Below are 20,908 nucleotides of genomic sequence, written 5' to 3'. Positions count from 1 at the left end.
AAATCCATTTCCTACATTCTCTTTTGTAATTTTTTTTCTTTGAGAATATACAAGTGGCCTTGTATTTTCTGACGGATAGGATACACCTTGAGAGATGTTATTCTCTGCACAATGAGTTATAAGGTTGTTTCCTAGCACATAAATTCTACAAATGTGTTTTATAAAAAATGAAAAAGCAATTCAGCATAGTGCAATTATATTGCTTTATTATTTCATTGTAGTGCTCATTTATCATTCCATCTTCTGTATCAGCCTATCAAAAGTCTATCCCAGCAATATCAGCTACAAAGCATAAATAAGCACTCGACAGAGCACCAGTCCATTGCAAGACCCAATCACATGCATAAGTCCATACTCAAACTATGAAGCCAAATTAAAGTTGATAAATAATCTGAAACAAAACATACAAACACATACAGACCTCAAGTCACATTTAATCTAGGATTTTTTGTCATTAAAAAATAAAACATTTCTGGTTAGCTTTCAGGAAGCTCTATGGAATCCATCAATAATGAGGCTTTTCTTAGTTTTGAGGGATTATTTTGTAGTGAACTTAATGCATTTTTTCAGTCACACAAGATTTCAAAAAGTCACAAAGCAAATATAAAAAAAAAAAAAACTAACCAGTAATGACAAGATCCTACAACTGGTTTTAACTTCTTGAATTATCAAAAGACCAAGTGCAGTCAACCAATTTTCTTCAATAGTTCCAGCGCTGGTACAGCCATTAATGATGCCAAAAGAAAACCAAGCAAGTTCTCTCTCACCGAAATGTAAAAGACTTCAGGAGGTGTTTTACCCAACACCACATCTGGCATACCAGCCACAGGATAGTGGAAAAGGCGACCATTCAAAAACAAAAGCCAGCACTTAATTTTTCAAACTGTGAAAAAAAAAAAACACAAAAGCAATAATTAGCTTTGTAACTGCAGATTATTTCACCCCTATGTATTCTGACAAAGAAGGCTTTCTGAAATTACCCTGCTCACTCAATGTTGCCCACCCACATAAGTAAGACAGACTCTGAAGTTATGGGAAGGGACACAAATGGTTCATGGGAAAAGCACACATTAATATTCAAAAAACAGGAACCATCATCTTACCTCACTTGCCATCAACAATGCTGCCATGTAACAACTGGAGGCCACAAGAATAGACATGGGGGTGTCATACTTACTTTTTACTTCTCAGAAACTCCTCGTTAAAAAAACAAAATTCTGACACAGACATTTTCTGTCATTTGACTGCTCATTTTCAAACTTTCTGGAAAACCAACCTATACATTCCACGTTTCTCCATTACTGGGATTCACAGAGCCATACAGTTTATTCCATATGCAAAATGCCACACTGCAGGAATTCACCATGAAGAGGACATTTCTCAAGAGCACATTTATGCAGATATTCACATACTGTTATATTAAACAAATTCACAGCAGCAAGTTAACCTAATATTCATGTCTGTGGTAAGTAGAAAGAAACAGAGTACAATCTTATTAAAATTAAAAAGACAGGTAATCAAACCATGATTACAGGTGCTGTAAAACAGCACTCACATGAAATTGCCAGAGTTTAGGCGCTTGCTAATATTCAAATGCCACTGTCATATATTAGCACCCCCCCCCCCCACCCTACCCCCAACTGCCACCCAAACAGTTTCTTATCATATCCTCATGAACTATATTCATGGACCTTGCCCTAGCCATTTCCTTGACAACACTCATAAATAGTCCAAATCTAAAAATTCCTTCTCATCTCTGCTAACATACATTGTGACTCATGACAGAGTCTCTTTTTTGACAAAGATTGCAATACTCATTGTGTTTTATGCATCTATCCACCTCTCACAACACTGCATATATCACTTCACACAAACTGATCTCACAAACGTCCTATATCAGTGATGCTGAACTTTAGCCCTGGAAGGTTTAATGCTTTTGATTCAGACATCATCTTAATTAATGGTTATACATTACCTAGCTTACCTAGAAATTGCATTAAGAAATTGCTTGCAGTGTAAAGATGGGAAATTCTAATAAATTTTATTTTCACATTAGAAATGTTTCTAGTATGCTACATTACACCAATTTTCTCAACTGGTGACCTGATTAGCAAATATATGACAGACTTATATGGCCAGTTTCTAATAACATACAACAGGTAAGGATGAAAATTATACAAGAGATGTAGTTGTTGATTCAGCGAAGAGCATATTTTCACTCACAACTGTGTCTTTACAGACACAAAATTATGGTTTATTCTATTTAATACTTTGTATATCCTGCATGTATCTGCTTTTAGTATTATATGTGGATATCATTTGTATCCAATGTTACATATACTCTGCTGTTCTTTCTGGAACTCTGTGAAGCACCTTAAACATGAAAAAGGCACTATGTAAGTAAATTGTATTATCATCATTATCCATCAATTTTATAAACTGCATGTCCATTTCAGGATCGGGTGGGGGCAGTGCAGTTATCAGCAGCACTGATGCAAAGCAGGAATTAAGAATATTCAGGGTGCCAGCCCAAAAAAAGAGCACACTTCATGCAAACTGCCAGTCGCTCAGATAATATATGGTAACAGAACCATTTTCTGTATACATCTGAGAAAAAAAGCTAATTTTGAGTTCAGAAATTAAACATTTACAATAACCAAGCAAAGTGTTAATTTACAGGTATGAATAATAAATTGATAGAGTTTTTCTGCAACAAAAACTTACATCTGTTGAGCTCCTCTAAAATACAACTAACTCATTCCTAGACTACACAGTTCACTCTATCCAACTACCCTTCAGGCGATCACTTCCTCTTCTGACACTCGTAATTGCCCCCTTTCTTCCCAGGATTACTGACAATTCCCAATGCCCCAGATCCCCCTCGCCCTTTAAACATGCCCAACAGTGTCTTTCCTTCTTACTCGAGTCCCCTCACACTTCTCATACACCTTTCTTGTTTGTTTGGTTTAACACGAATACTACCTATACACCTCATCTCCGATCCTCGACACCCAATCGCCCCACAAGCCCGGCCTGCTGTCTTACCCCTGGCCCGGCGAGCTGCTTTTAGGTTTGCTTTCCTTCGCTGTTGTTGCTGTTGTGTTTACTGCTGCTGTTTCTGTTGCTGTATGTCTGTCAGCTCCCAACACACCGGTGCGTCTTTCTTTCTGAACCCTCTTCCTTTGTACCCCCTAAGCAGGGCCACCCTGGCTCGGTGTCGGTACTGCTACCGCTACCGGTGCCAGCCCCCCCCCACTTCTCTTGCTTTTCTCCCGACAGCCCCCACTTTCTCCCAGCGCTGAAGATGGCTTCGCGTCAGCTGATCTTCACTTCCGGCGCGCGGCTTCCTGGAGGCCGTCACGTTGATACGAGCGAAGTAGGAGAAACTCCTGAACTTAGGTGTGAAGCTGACGGATGCGTAAGACAGTAGGCAGACTATTTGCGAGTAGAAGTAGCGTGTCATGTAAATATTACTGCCTAACCTATACAACATCCTTTGCGTCAATTATTAAAATACACCTTTATATTTGTCACTTTTGTTATGTACCGCGCTAATAAGTGAACCGTAGGTATATAACACGATATGTGCACAGTATTCACAGCACCACGCATAAAAGAATCGCTTGTGTCATGATATATCACCTGCCATGCCTTTTACTCAGGTTAACGTTAAAAAAGTTAAGTTATTTATAAAATAGTTCCCAAGTGTAATTCTACGCGTGACTGCGTGGATTTTCCTGCTGCAGACGTGGTACACTTCAGCCCTGTCCAGTTTTGGTATCCTCATCCAGTGCTATCGTGATAAGCATCGACTTCTCGTAACCTTCCACTGAGTAAGTGTGTTACAAAATGGATGTATGACTTGGCACCTGCACTCCTTCTGGCTTAGTTTGTAAATGAGAAACGTTCACCTGGATGAGGCAATAAACGTTCCTGTTAGATGTGCTGTATGCTTTGTGACACAAAGGCTGGTAAAGTTTCTATAGTTTTGGTTGTTAATAAGGAACTGCAAACTTCATGGATTGTTAAGGGATTGATCAATCTTGATATCTTTCTCCATTTTATGGTGGTCTGTGGTGTAATTTTTGTTAAAAAGTATATTTTGAAAACACTGGTTTCTACTTAAAATATTACACCTTTTCCATTACCATGTATTTTCCTTAAGTAGCTGAATACAAATTACTAAGAATTACTCATCTTTGTTGTATAATCTTCAAATTAGTTTATTCCCAAACACATATACAGCTGCTGGTCATAAAATTAGAATATCATGACAAAGTTGATTTATTTCAGTAATTCCATTCAAAAAGTGAAACTTGTATATTAGATTCATTCATTACACACAGACTGATGTTTAATCAAATGTTTATTTCTTTTAATTTTGATGATTATAACTGACAACTAATGAAAGTCCCAAATTCAGTATCTCGGAAAATTAGAATATTGTGAAAAGGTTCGATATTGAAGACACCTGGTGCCACACTGTAATCAGCTAATTAACTCAAAACACCTGCAAAAGCCTTTAAATGGTCTCTCAGTCTAGTTCTGTAGTCTACACAATCATGGGGAAGACTGCTGACTTGACAGTTGTCCAAAAGACGACCATTGACACCTTGCACAAGGAGGGCAAGACACAAAAGGTCATTGCTAAAGAGGCTGGCTGTTCACAGAGCTCTGTGTCCAAGCACATTAATAGAGAGGCGAAGGGAAGGACAAGATGTGGTAGAAAAAAGTGTACAAGCAATAGGGATAACCGCACCCTGGAGAGGATTGTGAAACAAAACCCATTCAAAAATGTGGGGGAGATTCACAAAGACTGGACTGCAGCTGGAGTCAGTGCTTCAAGAACCACCACGCACAGACGTATGCAAGACATGGGTTTCAGCTGTCGCATTCCTTGTATCAAGCCACTCTTGAACAAGAGACAGCGTCAGAAGCATCTCGCCTTTGGACTGCTGCTGAGTTGTCCAAAGTTATGTTCTCTGATGAAAGTAAATTTTGCATTTCCTTTGGAAATCAAGGTCCCAGAGTCTGGAGGAAGAGAGGAGAGGCACAGAATCTACGTTGCTTGAGGTCCAGTGTAAAGTTTCCACAGTCAGTGATGGTTTGGGGTGCCATGTCATCTGCTGGTGTTGGTCCATTGTGTTTTCTGAGGTCCAAGGTCAACGCAGCTGTCTACCAGGAAGTTTTAGAGCACTTCATGCTTCTTGCTGCTGACGAACTTTATGGAGATGCAGATTTCATTTTCCAACAGGACCTGGCACCTGCACACAGTGCCAAAGCTACCAGTACCTGGTTTAAGGACCATGGTATCTCTGTTCTTGATTGGCCAGCAAACTCGCCTGACCTTAACCCCATAGAAGATCTATGGGGTATTGTGAAGAGGAAGATGCAATACGCCAGACCCAACAATTCAGAAGAGCTGAAGGCCACTATCAGAGCAACATGGGCTCTCATAACACCTGAGCAGTGCCACAGACTGATCGACTCCATGCCACGCCGCATTGCTGCAGTAATCCAGGCCAAAGGAGCCCCAACTAAATATTGAGTGCTGTACATGCTCATACTTTTCATGTTCATACCTTTCAGTTGGCCAACATTTCTAAAAATCATTTTTTTGCATTGGTCTTAATTGATATTCTAATTTTCCGAGATACTGAATTTGGGACTTTCATTAGTTGTCAGTTATAATCATCAACATTAAAAGAAATAAACATTTGAAATACATCAGTCTGTGTGTAATGAATGAATCTAATATACAAGTTTCACTTTTTGAATGGAATTACTGAAATAAATCAACTTTGTCATGATATTCTAATTTTATGACCATCCATCCATTTTCCAACCCGCTGAATCCGAAAACAGGGTCACAGGGGTCTGCTGGAGCCAATCCCAGCCAACACAGGGCACAAGGCAGGAACCAATCCTGGGCAGGGTGCCAACCCACCGCAGGACACACACAAACACACACTAGGGCCAATGTAGAATCGCCAATCCACCTAACCAGCATGTCTTTGGACTGTGGGAGGAAACCGGAGTGCCCGGAGGAAACCCACGCAGACATGGGGAGAACATGCAAACTCCACGCAGGGAGGGCACGGGAAGCGAACCCGGGTCCCCAGGTCTCCCAACTGCGAGGCAGCAGCGCTACCCACTGCGCCACCGTGCCGCCCTATTTTATGACCAGCACCTGTATATATATTTTATGTGCTTGTAAGTAAGCAAAAATGTCTGGATTGGTGTAAGATGCACTATTTTAAGGTGTTCATATAAAATTCAATGGCTTATTTTATGAGGTAGATGTACATAATACTTAATATCAGTACATTTGTACTGGTAACAAGCCAAAATCCATTACTTGAAAGTCCTTGAAATTAAAAAATAAATAATTTAAATTGTATTGAAAAGTCATGGAAAATATTTAAGTCAGTAAGTGAATTCCAATAATCATATATCATGGGATATATTATCTAATATTTCACTAATAAAACACCTACATCTTGCATTAATATTACATTTAGGTTCAAATTTAATAGAAATTTGTCATTTTTAACTTTCATGGAGTGGCTGTTAGAGGGCTAGGACCAGCGGATATTGTAATCTTTTTAGTTAGCCAATAAAATGTGTCATTTTGCTTGGCTTTTCTCTACAAAAATATACTCATAATCCTCAAAATAGCATAAAGTGATACCATACATGCCTATATCACCGATCCCCATTTTTTCAAATTTTTGTGAAAAGGAGTAACTCTGACCCCTCATCTTATTAGGGGGTGAACCCCTGGAGTCAGTTGATGTGGCCTGCACAACTCTAGGAGGTGCCAGACAAAAAAAAAAAACTGAAGTGATTTCAGAGCATTCATAAAATTGTTATGAAAAGTAATTTATATAATTTTGTATTTTTCTGTTAGTACACCTGCTTGCACCCAAAGTACACACCAATTAACAATATGTTCTTACCTACCAGTTTTTTCGGCAATAACTCTACCAGCAATACCTATCATGGAAGTTTACTTCTTGCCCTAGCCACACTCATCTGGATTTAGTTGGCAATTAGAAAGAGTTGGTCATTTAAAATGCCACCCTGAGGGCTACCACTGATTGCCTGTTTTAGGATTTCATGAAAATTCCAGGGGCCTCATCTACAAAGCTTTCATAAGCGCAAAAGGTGAAGCACAGTATAATGGGGCTTTTCCTGCTTAAGTTGTATGCTGATTTTTCTAGAAAAAAAACTATTAAAATATTTAAGCAAAAAATACACGTCCTTTTCATGCTTTGAGTATACGGCAGGATAAAGAACATGTGAATTACTGTATACATTACAACTAATGTAAGGTTTTTTTTATTTTTCCCATGGATGTTAATCATCTTTTTCCATTGTGCAGTGCTGGTCACTATTGGGTTTTATTATATCTATTATAGTTCTTTTTTTCTCCTTTAGTTTTTCTTGGCCATCACCAAAAACTAAATGGGGCAAGTAACATATAAAAATGTAATTTCTGATTGGAGTATACCACTTTTGGGCTTCTCTTGTGTCATTTGGCCTGTGGTGGATTTTTTTTTTCTGCCCATTCTCATTAGTTCTACCATCTTAGTACTGCAGTGGATTTCCTTACTGGTTATCACTCCGTGGTAGTTCCTGTCTACTCATACTGAAATTTTCTTCCCTTACTAATCACTGATCAGCTTTATGTATAAAATTTAAGCTCGGTTTGTAATGTTCTTTTTATTCTTATTGATTTTTAACTTACTATATCATTGGTTTGTTTAAAGTTCCTTCTCATAATTATGAGGACATTTAAGAATCTTGTGTTAGCATAGGTTTGGATATACAGTAATATAATTTGGATTATTGTTGCAAATGAAGTACAAGAAATAGAAACTGCCAAGTTTATACCTGCAATTATGTTATTCAACTAAACCAAGTATGGGGTGAATTGTTAATGTGGCTAGCTCAGAGTTCCAGGGTTTAAATTTCAAAACACTTTCTGGGTGAAATTTTCACTGTCCGTGGTTGGTTTTCATCTTGCTCAGAGTGCTGCAGAAAGAGCAATCCTGAAATGGTTATGTGGGTTTGAAAATAGATGAATGAAAGTTTGATATGTGAACCGTATACTGTTGAGTTGTCTTCATTGTAGAAATAAGGAATTACAAATAAAAATGATTTTTTTATTAGAAAAAAGCACCTAAGAAAATGAAATGAATGGAGGATAAAAGTACAAAAAAGGAAAAAAACAAATATATATTGACCCATAGAGTTCCTTATAAAGGCCTGATCCTCTGTGTTTTGGATAGGGTGACTTGCACACTTCTTAAGTACTACAGCAAAGCACATTGTTTTTCTTCTGTCCCTCCAAGGTCATTTTTAATTTCAGATCTAAAATTGTGGAACAAAGGAGCCTACTAAATATAACAGGAGAGGACCCTTTTGTAGGAATAATGAGGTGAAGTGGTCATCCATTTATCTGTGTTCCAAATACTATTCAGGCATACTTATGAACTGAGAATTAACTTAAATGATAAGGAGAACAATGGGCATCAACACTACACAAAAAAACAAACAATACAAAGTAAAAAGTGAAATCTACATCTGTTTTCTTATATACGTTATTTTTTTTGTTTTAATGTTGTTGGAAGGCTGAAGTACATCATTTGTATGTCATTTACATATATATTTGTAGCTCAAAACCAATTAGATGTGGCTTAGATAACCTATTGGTTCCATTAGTTGATTCAGTTATGATGAAGTTTAGATGTATGTTAATGTTACTACTGTTTACTTGTTTCTGCATTGCCACTGGATTACCATTTACAAGGAGAAGCTTCAGCATAACAACAAACAGAAAGAGCTGTCACCAGGTAACAACTTGATATCCAGCCTGTGAGAATGGAGTTGATCTCAACTGAAAGATTCTGTTGGCAACCTCACATGACAGTATTAAGAAAGAACTGATTTTTCAAAAGAGAGCAGAAAAAATTCAGGATCTTATTACCATGGAAATTACTCTCTGACTTTACAAACTGTCAGTGGACGCTAGGGACCGTTAATTTGAAAGTAGCTTTAGAGAGAGTTTTGTAAAACAGAAGCTTGAAAGTAGTTCATCACATAACAGCAGATGACCCATTGCATAAAGTGCCCATGTCCTCCTTAGCTTACTGTAAATATAAGGCGTGAGGAGAGATGATAAGAATGTGTTTGGCATACTTCTGTCACGTGCCATGTATTATTTGAATTAATTTTCCAGAATATTCTAACATGCAGGGTTAGATTATGTTACTGTTTGAAGTACTACACAGTAAGGGAAAGAAGCTTAGAAAATGCTATACACTTTATTTTGTATCTTTTAAGTAAAAAGACAACAGCATAAAGCTAACATTAGATGCTTATGTCAACATTTCATCTTTCTGGAAATAAATGCCCAAACCTTACATGTAAAATGTTTCCCACTCCTGAATAAATATTTTCTTATATTTGAGACTTTTTTTTTTTTTTTTTTTTAGGAGAAAACAAGTGAAAAGGAGTGTGTCACAGCAATAATGATATTTTGGCCACATTCTTTTTTATACTTCTTCACTTTGCCTTTGCATATGCAGTTTTTAATACCACATACTGTATATGACCATGTTATTATGGATTATATTTAAAAGATCTAAAAATACTAATACTTACAGTCACACGGATATGACCCAGTGTAATGAAAGTGTGGTTAATGCTGACATTGCAAGACTGGCAATGATCCATTAAGCTGTTAAAACTAAGCTGTTTAAGACCTAGTAGGACAAACTTGTATTTGATATGTTTGGCCTTGCACAAATAATAACAATAGACCTGTTTTAGGCCTAGCTAACCAGCACCATGTTTTTTCAGGGTCTAGATGGGCATGTAGGGGTCTGTAATTAAAGAGAGACATGACACGCAGTCAGGGATATTTTTAATGTCTTTGTTACAAAGCTTTGTTAGTTGAAACTAGTGTTGACCTTGTCACTAAGGGTCATTCAGGCTTACCTACTGCTGGCCACGTGGAATCAAGCACAGTGAAACAGACATGTTAAAGAGTCTCATAAACTTATTTTATTGCATAATATAATAAACTATTCATTGCTTAATAGATGCAGATGCAGTCAAATATTCTTAAGTAACTAATGCATGGAGGAGCATGGACAAGCCAGTCCCCGTTTAGTCAGCTATGCCTTTTAAAACTCCTTTTAGGTTAGGGGGCTACTATAGCCTTTTTTCCACTGTTGTGCTACTCTACCTCTGTATGTTTGCCTTGTTGTGCCTAAAATACAATTTAGAAATTATTGCTTAGTGTTTTACTTTTTGACTGCTGCCAGTGCAATACAGGCAGCAACATCTATACAGTACAGAGCAGTTGCAGGGGTGACAAAATCAGTATGTGGTAAAAGTAAATGCAGAATATCTGTAAAATATTTTTTAATTTACATTTGAAGGTCTTAAATGGTGAAGAGAGTAAAATCACAGTTTTCTTCTAATCTTCTAATCTAATTTGTGAATTTCCCCTTGGGATTAATAAAGTATCTATCTATCTATCTAATCTTTTGACCATTTCCTCACAACTCATCATAAGCTGACCTAGTTTTTCCCAGGTGCCACAGTATGTCTAGCAACATGTCCATTTATGACAGCGATAGTGGGCTACATATCTGTTAGAAACATGTAAACATAGTGGGATTGTAAATGAACAGTAATGAAGGTAAGCTAAGAAGGCCTCAACGTATAGTGTCCCAATAGAAGGTAAATTGAATAGACTAAAAAGTAGTGAAAAGTGTCACATTTATGATTTATATGGATTAACTTTAAACTCCGTTAGGTGCTCAATGATTGAAAGGTTGTTAAAATCCAGCAGATATCACTTAATGTAAATTTGTATCACTACTCATGACACATTGCCTGCTTTACTCAGCCTAGTCCTAGGTACAATGCAGGGACAGACTTGCTAACATTTTCTTTGATACTGACAAGGCAATATGTAAACTGTTTACTATTGCTGATGCTTATATGAGTGGGCCCAGCAATCAAGACACTATTTGGAGTTGGAAAATGAGCATGTTTAATGGGTAGAGGAGTTGGTATATGACTTTAATAAGATGTAGTGCTTATTAGTCTGAATTGAGTAAACTGTAAGGAAATGTTGACATTAAAACCAAAACGAAGAATATACCATGTAGGATGCATGGGTAAAAATGTAGACATATACAGACAGACAAGCTTTCCTGTGCCATGTCATTGTCATAAGGCATGGTGTAGTGACTTGCGACATGAATATTAGCAGATCATGAAAAGGACTGTTAAAATACAAATAGGTTTTAATCCTTTAAAAACATTTAAATTTTCTCTCTCGTTGCATTATTCAAAAAGGTAATGGTATAGTGCAATAAAGAGGTTGTCTAAAGTACCTGTTGCATATTTTTCGGTTGTGGACAGTGCAGTGATAAAAAAAAAAAAGTAGTTGCAAGTGAAATGCCCCAGCAAATCTTTTTTTTTTCTCATAATTCATAATTCTTTGTAGTGGTATGCTGTAAACCATGCCAGTTTTCATCATGAAATTTCCAAGACAAAAGAAAAATAAGCAAATACTAAACAGTTTAGTCTCAATTAGTGTCTCAATTTCAGGAGCTTGTCAGACACCTTTTTTCTTTGTAACCTCTTACCATTATACCAGTGTATATCTACAGTCAGTTTCAGTGACTGTTTTGTACAGAGCTTAATAAAGATTAAAGCACTCTATCTTGGTATTTTCCATTATACTTGGAGAAGTATCTTTGAAGACTGGCTTTGTGTTTACCTGAAAGTCACAGTCTGTGAATTTCAGAGCTCCTCTTGTTAAGCCTAAAGTCATCTTTGTTTTAACACCAGTGTTTACTTCCCAGTGGTATTAATTTATTGGCAATTACAATGTAGAATTATGTGCATCACTCCAGCCTTTCCTCCTTAATATCAAAATCTGGCCTTTCAATGCAGGTAAGAGGCATTAGTATTAAGATCATTTGTGAGCAATGCAGAAAATGTGTCACTTGTATGCATCACAAGACTGAGGCTTAATCAGGCACAGAGGTGTTAGTATACACAGTTGAAACAGGAGCACAGTGCATTTGGTGCCCAGTACTGAACAAAACTATACTGTAATAAGTATCTAGTGAAGAACAGTGACACAGTATTTTGTGTTACAGTTTATATTGGCTGGGTGTTAGTAAAAAGAGAAAATGCTCATCTGTGTGCTGCACATGATACAAGGCCAATTAGTGGTGTGTGGTCTAAGATAAAAGGCATGTGTGAAGTACAGGATATAGAAACTGTGTAATGAGTAAGTTATGCTGGAAGATTGGAACATTATCAGCGCAATACAGTGCTGCCCGCAGAAACAGCACATGGGCGTGCAGCACTGCTGCACCAATTTACCTATATTGTAGAACTTTAAGAGAACTGAGGACTTAAGTCCTCAGCCAAATACATCTATTTCTGCATAATATTTATTTCACTCCTGCTGTCATCTGAGGCTTGCTTCTGACTCTTGGTTTTGTCATTGATACCCATATGGTAATGACTGGAAAGACAGTTCCCAGGTTGTAAAAGTCCTTTTATATTATTTTGATTTCAGAGCTTCAGTTATCCTTTGCCTAGCTGGCACACAGCCCAAAACATCCAGGGTATTCAAAGAGCATTTAGTCTTGACCTGGATGTCACTTAATCCTCTACTCAGTTTCATCTACAGATTTCTTCTGACATCCTGTTGTCCATTGGTTACTTTCTCAATCCACCGTAGAAATTTGCTTACTCTGGTGTACACCCCTGGTGAATCAGGTTGACCACAGCCATGTCCCCATGAAGTGATTCCAGTCAGTACCCACTGTCCATTTAATCCTGGGCACACTAGAGGACCACCACTGTCTCCTTGGCAGCTGTCCACTCTCTTTCTATGTGAAAGCCTTCCTGCACAAAGCATGCGGGGGGTAAAGCGCCATCCATAGCGTATCTTGCAAACGCGGGGTGAGAGCAATGGGATCCATCCCTGTAAGAGTGTCCGAGAATAAGAGGATCCTGTAAATGGAAGAAAACAGAAAGAGACTAAGTTAAAGACCAGAGGGAAACATCTGAAATTATGATTCATGGTGCAACTTGAATAGCCAAAGAAAAAGTGGATAGAAGAAAGCAACACATAATGCAGTATTTAGAGAGAAGCTGAGACAACTCTTACCTGTATCACCCCAGCCAGTAATAACACAAGCTGATGATTTTTTGTTTAGGTTTCTACTTTCTTTGTTGCCTTTGAGTGGGGGAAGACAAACTGGTGAAGTGTGTGGGTTAAAGGAAATGCAGTTTCCCTCCCTGCCACGCACTCGCAGCACTGCAATGTCATAGTCGCTGCTCTGCAGGTGATATCTGCTATGTGTCACGACTTTTTCCAGAGCCACCTCTCTTTCAAATTCATCTGGGACATCTGTGTGGTAATCACCAAGCCGTACAATGTAATTGGCTGGGTCTGTTCCAAACCTGGAAATAGAAATAAAGGGACATAGATGTTTCACAAACTGCATGCCCTTTTATCTTTCTCAAATTTCACATAATTTTGAAAACAAAGTGTTCCACATTATTTGGTCATTGCAGATTCAAGTGATTTGCTTTTTAAAATGACGGCAGTTGTGCAAGATTGAACTTGAAGATGGCTCAAACATTTTAAAGTATCGCAGCTCAAATTTAGACCGAGGCTACCATTTTATTACATCATTTTTGAAGTTTACTACAAAAAGTTATTTGAGTACATTCCAATAAAAAGTATTTTAAGTTCTTTAATAGGCTTTATGGCCTGGTGCAGGATGGGCACTAATACTACTCAGGATAGGAAATGGCCCAACAGGAGTTTCCTGTAGAAAGGAGCCCTCCCACTGGCAGCACTTCTATATATCCATGTGGGTAAACAGGTTTTCCCAGAGGACAGTAATCCCTGTAACCGCAAAAGTTGTTGCAAAAAGTTCTAGAAATGGCTTGACTGGACCAAGCAGTACAAATAATGAATAACAATCAATATGTTATGTTTACATATGTTGTAAATTCCTTTTCCAGATATGCAGTATGTGTTATATTTATGCTATATTCTTACAATAACAAGTTTAGCTTGGAAAGATATTTTGCAGAGATACAGTATATCTCAATTTCTGCTACAGTATATTCTTACAATACAAATAAATTTAGCTTGGAAAGCTACTCTGCACTACTACTTTTCCTAAATTCTCACATTGACATAGGTTTAGCTTGGAAGGCCACTTTGCATACATACAGTATATGCACTATTGGTGATAGATTGTCAATATTATCATTTATGTTTAGCATGTAAAGCTACTTTGCAGACAATTCTCACACTAACACATAAATTGGGAAAGGTAGATCTGTAAGTTAATCTATGTATTTACTTTATATAGTAGGGTATAAAAAAGTGTTTAACTTGTACTAGGAAAAACCATATCATACAATTTTCAAATCCACTTAATTCAATTCAGGGTCACATAAATGATTTTAATTAAAATCAAACTTTATATGACATTAATTTTGTACAACCAGACAGACAACTTGCAAAGTCCATATCAACAGAGACAGACTGCAGGAAAAGGATAAAACCACAGACCATATACATGATGCTTTTATACAACGTGTTTAGTTCAAAATACTAAAGTTTCAGTACAAAGACAGTTAAAGCATAAAGAAGGGTTTACATTATAGATTCATCATTTATTGGACACTATTTTATAAACAGCATTTGAATAAGCTGATAAAAAAGAGAACATGCAACATCCAGCTTCTGTTTGTTGCTGCTGTATTGTTAACATCTTGTCGCTGTCATGTTGAATTTATTTTACCTTCACACCTTTGGATCTTTTCCTCTGAACCAAGCCAACTGTAACCAGTTTAGAAAGCCTGAGAAAGTACAAACCCAAGCTAAGTTTACCTTATTTTTCTTGGAGCTAGAAATGCTTGTTTAGCAACTGGTGATGTATTGCCTTGCGCCTCATCAGGTGTTTGACTCAAAAAGTTAAACCAGCATTAGTAGCAAGTCTAACTTGTTTTTCAGTAATATTTGAGAGTTTAGTCCTTACATTTTCTGTTTTGAAAGGTGTGTTGGATTGTAGCATGGTTAGCCATTTAGTTGGTGCTGTAGTAAAAACTGTTATTGTGCACTGTATCTTACTTGTTTTACTATGTCCATTAACATCATCTAATGACACAAAGAGTGAACCTTCTCTCAGATGAAATAATAATACCCTTCATCCTTTATAACTTTTCCCGATATTCTTATCCTAATAATTGAACCTTCCATAAGATAAACATCAACAAGAATGAACTCTCAAGCCACTGACAACAACTGAATTGCTTGCTAAATGTCACCAACGACTTCACAGTTTCAACAGTGATATATCCAAAAGATATCTAATAGATTACATTGCCATTTTCTGGTTAATGTCTTCTTTTCAGCTAAACCTCAGTCAAGTGACATAATTAAAAATAAATCACCCAATGATTCTTTTCACCTCTTAAAGCAATGTGCTGCAGTAAGCACCCAGCAGGCATTGATCAGAGTAGCTCCACACAACGGCCTGGCAGAATGAGGATGAGATTTGAGCCTGAGAGAAGCTTGCCATGGCCAACCACCCCTAGAAAAAAGGGCAAGAGTACACAATTAATCCTATTATGCATTTGAGAAATAGCTCATGTAACAGTGACTAGGTATGTTTTTGCTAAAAAAATATCAAATCTTTTGGTTAAACTAAGGCTACTCCTTTGGCCAATTTTATATTGTCTTCTAATAATGGTCTCTACATCATTAAAGAATATTGGTTTAAATTCAGGACAGCTTAATTGAACAATGAAGCCAGAAGCCATCCACCAAGAGTTGATATCAGGTTAAGTAAGGTTTCTAGCTACTAGCCAAAAAATCAAAGTAAACAAATTAACAACTTAGAGGTTTAGGGTGGAGGTAACAAGTTATACAACAAACTAGGACATTAGATTGTCAGTATTACTCACTGTCAGTGTACTGCCTTTTACAAAAAACTTACTTTTGTCAAAAAAAAAGCTTTCACATGAAACATCAACTGAAATTAATAGGCATAATTACTAACTATGGGTCATTCTGAACCAACCAAATATGTTGGACCATACAGTATTGTAGGACACCTTGAAGTGGGTGTGCACTGTTTTTATGCATTGTCAACTGGCCATTAATATGATTTATATTTTTATATACTGGAATGATTTATTTCCTCTTTTAATTTCTCTCTAAAGAAAATGTATAACTCAGTCCATATTCACTACATATTTAAATAGATATGAATGCTTATGTTTGTTAATATTAAATGGTTTTGTATTTTTCAATTAATATTTGGGTAAGTGCTCTAAGCCTGTCTTTAGTTTAGAACACTATGTAAAAACTGAATAGCTTTGCTCAAGATCTTGTCATCAGATGACATTTTGAGCATCCTTATGCATGTTTGCATTATAACCACTGTGTCTGTCATATGTGCATACTACCTGAGTGACTTGACTCCACCAATGATCCTCTTCTTTCTGCTCTGAATAATGGGTTGTTGACCACAGACCAATGGTTCCTCTGTGCTCCTCAATACCGTCTCCTCAGAATATTCACAGATTACTCCAGCATCCTCACTATGTCGACAGTTGTGCTTGTCTTGCTCCTGAGCCTCACATTGTCTCAAGGTCTGCTCGTGCCCAGAGCACTTCACGTTGTCTAGGTGAATGGGACCCTGACCTTCCCCAAAGTAAGCCATGGAGCGTGCCTTTGAAAGACCTCTATTGAAAATGGTATGATGATATTATATTTCAATATAAATTTTATTGTTATCAAAGTAATATACAGTAATACAAACATTATTCAGGTAAGCCAAGTAAAACACAGTTACAGTACATGTTGGACATGCTGTCTGACATCGTTAAAAATGGAAAATAATATTTCTTAATAAAGTATGATTACTTTATTAAAATATTTAATACATTTAATAAAGATTACTTAATAAAATATTTCTTAAAAAGTATGATTACTGGTTTATAAATCCTTTTGTTTATAGTTAGGAGCACTGCCTGGGGGGTTGCAAACCGGGATCCCGAGTTTTTTCGTTGTGTAGTGGGTGTGGCAATGCACTGTACCAGTGCATGCTCCCCAACTTGACTTGACTTGCACTGACCCATACAGAAGATGTGATGGCCATCAGACAATTCAGAAGAGAAATAAAATGCAATGAACATAGAAAGGGTTATGTTTAGCTTAGCTGATGAACTATTTAATTAAGAAGGTGTCCAGCACTATCTAATTACAAGTATGTGTATTCTACAAATGCAGTAAAAACTGATGTGGCTACGTACTCAAACCCAAGTTGTCTGCAGACTACTGTGGCATCACGATCCGTCCAGCCATCATCGCATACTGTGCCCCACTGTCCATTCTGGAACACCTCAACTCGTCCCTCCTTTTGGGACTCTCCATCTGCCAGGCGAATGAGCAGACCTGCCAAAATCACACCTGTTTATACACCTTATACATTTTTCTTTCTATCTTATTATCTGCTTTGTAAGATCATTCAGATTTTAAAGAGCTGCAGAAATGTGTATTTTTTTAAAACAGCAAATAAGCTTGTTCCCTTTATTTATACTAGCTTTCAAAGAGTAGGTGTATATATATATTGTGTAGACATGGACTACAAATCAGTTATAAACAAGCATGGCACACATTTTCTGAAAGAGAGATAACACAACACAGTACATATGATTAGAGAAGCAATGATTCAATATACCTTCTTCTTCTTCTTTTTCTTTCGGCTGCTCCCATTAGGGGTTGCCACAGCAGATCATCTTTTTCCATAATAATTCAAAATACCATGACTGCTAAATCTGTCTTTTTTCAGATGGACCAGTGTCTCAGAAATTGTACACTACTGGCATCATCACTTTTACAAACTACAGAAAGTTTTATAACATTTTTCTCCTTCAGGGCTTACGTATATTGTAGCTTTAGATGTGTGTTTTGTTTTAGCCCATACATCTTTTATTCACAGATTGCTGGCTGTTGACTTGCTTTGGATATCTGTAATGTCCAGTCCCTCTCAGTGAGGTCTTCAGATTTACAGTATACTCAACCTGTCTGATGTGTTTGGTGTAGTTGTGCGTTTACCCTACTTTATTTCAAAGCATGCCAACTGTTGCTGTGTTTTTTCCACGGAGTTTCAACATCCACCTCATTACCTCTCGTTAATCTTGTGGCTGAATAACTATATCTATAGTTTCTTAGACATGGTATCATCATCTACATCAGAAGTTACCTGTATCTGGAGTGTTATCTAGTATCTCATTACTCTTAATCTCTGTCTCACATTGCACTCCCACATCTTCACTATGAGAGCAATCATGTTGTCCCAAGACAGAGTGAGAGCAGTCGAGCAAGGAACGCTCAGATCCAGAGCAGCGCACATCATCCAACAGTATTAGTCCTGAGCCAATACCATATATTCCCTCTGGAGAGGTAGAAGCTTTCCCTCTTTAAGTCAGACAAAAAAAAACAAGAAGTAGACAAGGTCATACAATATGAAATAATTGGCATATTACCACAACACACAGGGATCAACAAAACTGAACACATGATAACAGTTGTAGCAAAAACAAACAATGGGAAAAAGTTATGTAACAAGAAAAAAAATGTTCAGATACAAAAGGTTGGGTAATATGAAATAACTGGCATATTCCCCAAACACACAGAAATCAGAAAAGTCTGAAACACATGATGACTGAGTACTAGAGCACAGTTCACAGTTTAAACATGTTTCACCCTTCTCATCTTAATCACTTTAATCTACACTGTTTGTATGAAAATGTGCTATATAAATAAATGTTGCTATCTTGTGATTGCCTAATAATTTGTTGCCAAGCAAACTAAATTAGGACAATCCCAAAAGTAGACACTTTGTAGGGACATGGAGGAAAGGAAAAGCCATGAGAAAATGCTAATCCTAACTCCTGTTTTGATACGCAGTAACAACGATTTATAAAGAGTTTTCTTAATGAAGTGATATACAGTACCTTGAATCAATTACATTTTCTTATTTTTAACAAAAAAGTATACCTTCTTCCTCTTAGGGGATGAAACAAAAACTGTTTGGTAGATTATTCTTCAAACACTCAGACAAAACAGGTGTATGTACACCTTGAACCTGTGGGAATGTGTATTTTGGGCAGCTTATGTCAATGACATGAACAGTGGTTAAGCATATTTTCTACACAGGAGGCCTTGATTGTTAGTTTCTGGGAAAATAAAAGTGGCTTTAAAGAAGAAGAAAATGATTTTTACAGTAAAGAGCTATTTTATGTAACTTTTAAACCTTTCTTCCTCTTAGGGGAGAAAAAAAAAACTGTTTGGCAGATTATTCTTCAAACACTCAGACAAAACAGGTATGTACACCTTGAACCTTGAAGGAGACCTTGATTGTTAGTTTCTGGGAAAATAAAAGTGGCTTTAAAGAAAAAGAAAATGATTTTTGTAGTAAAGGGATATTTTATGTAACTTTTAAGCCTTTCCTGGTCATTTTCGGACAAAGTGATTGTCATTTTATTTTATTCAAGCTTTACCTCTATTATATGTGGGTGCAGTTACCCCTTATATACCCCACTGCGCTGCATGCCTTACACTCAAATAGCATGCTTTGACAAGCATTTGTTATGTCTATACCTTACCTGAAACCCAGTTGTTGACACACTACCATTGAGTTGAGATCACTCCATCCATCATCACATACTGATCCCCAGTTTCCATCATAAAAGACCTCCAGCCTTCCTTGTAAGACAGTGTCCCCACCAACCAATCGTACCACTCCATCTATAGGGTAGTGAGGAAACATGCTTGAATAGTTCATTTTCTTCACAAATAACACTGTAAATTTGATTTTGCCATTGTCAGCAGTGCTATAGTAGTAGTTCATTAGTCAGTGATGCTTGCCAGTGTGACCAGCACTGCATATTGACCCTGGCTGTCAGCATCACTGCAACCTTTGGTTAATTATGTCAAGTGTATTCCAATTGTGAGCCACAGATGTCAGCAATATTACTCATGACTCCTAATTATCGGGAAGGATTTGAAAATGTAACACAAAAGTGCCTGACATGCTGAATGTATAGCACACTGGTATCATAAGCATAAAGGTTCATGTGTGCAGTACAATGGTCCCTGTAAGTCTACAGCAATGATGAAATGACTCACCAGTATATGGGTTACAGGACACACCAGCATCCTCCACATGGTCACAGTTATGTTTTCCCCAGCCACCATGAGTACATTCATCTAATGAAAGCTCATTGCCAGTGCACTCCACGTCATCCAATAGGATAGGACCAGTGCCAGTCCCAAAATGAGCCCAAGACCAAGCTTTTGCTGTGCCCCTGGAAGTAAAGATGACAGTATGTATATACTGTATAATAATACAGTTAAGAACATTAAATAAAGTTAAAAAGGACTGTGTATAATAGTGAAATCTTGATATGTACATTCTGGACAGATGTTCAAAGCACTACAGTAGTTTTAGACATTCCCATATCCTAATTACCCCCCCAAACCCCCACCCGCAAAAAAAAAAAAAAGAAAAAGGAAAAGGAGTGAGACTTTTTTTTTTTCAAATGTTAGATAATAAGCAAGACAACATGGGCATGGGCAAAAAAAGCAGTATAGGCCAAATTTAAATGGTAAGATTGCACTGCATCAAAGGCATGTATAGGGGTTCCATCAAGTGTAACTCAAAAGAACGCAATTAATGGCTGAGAATCTGTTAATAAACAAAGAGCATTCAACTGCAGATTAGAAGAAAAAAATCCAGTAGGGTGTCAGTCAGGAGAAAAACCA

General features: G+C 37.2%; 2 protein-coding genes across 3 annotated transcripts in view; both read right to left on the bottom strand.

Moving 5' to 3' along the window:
• Positions 1 to 3,303, bottom strand: part of zswim8 (zinc finger, SWIM-type containing 8) — a 105,284-nt gene extending 101,981 nt beyond the window's left edge. The window contains 2 exon segments of the mRNA XM_051923344.1: positions 625 to 883; positions 3,046 to 3,303. The gene's annotated coding sequence lies outside the window, so the exon portion shown is untranslated.
• Positions 3,304 to 10,128: 6,825 nt separating this feature from the next.
• Positions 10,129 to 20,908, bottom strand: part of si:ch211-51a6.2 (neurotrypsin) — a 49,113-nt gene continuing 38,333 nt past the window's right edge. For both annotated transcript variants that reach the window (XM_028795156.2, XM_028795157.2), the window contains exons 7-14: positions 20,273 to 20,451; positions 19,750 to 19,891; positions 18,345 to 18,559; positions 17,392 to 17,533; positions 16,543 to 16,821; positions 15,543 to 15,665; positions 13,217 to 13,512; positions 10,129 to 13,059 (exon numbers count right to left, since the gene is read on the bottom strand). In XM_028795156.2, coding sequence (XP_028650989.2) covers positions 12,728 to 13,059; positions 13,217 to 13,512; positions 15,543 to 15,665; positions 16,543 to 16,821; positions 17,392 to 17,533; positions 18,345 to 18,559; positions 19,750 to 19,891; positions 20,273 to 20,451 — 1,708 coding nt within the window. In that variant the 3' untranslated portion in view covers positions 10,129 to 12,727. The remainder of the gene's footprint in view (positions 13,060 to 13,216; positions 13,513 to 15,542; positions 15,666 to 16,542; positions 16,822 to 17,391; positions 17,534 to 18,344; positions 18,560 to 19,749; positions 19,892 to 20,272; positions 20,452 to 20,908) is intronic.

Source organism: Erpetoichthys calabaricus, chromosome 2, assembly GCF_900747795.2.
Source record: "Erpetoichthys calabaricus chromosome 2, fErpCal1.3, whole genome shotgun sequence".
NCBI lineage: Eukaryota > Metazoa > Chordata > Cladistia > Polypteriformes > Polypteridae > Erpetoichthys > Erpetoichthys calabaricus.
This window is presented reverse-complemented; position numbering and strand designations above follow the sequence as displayed.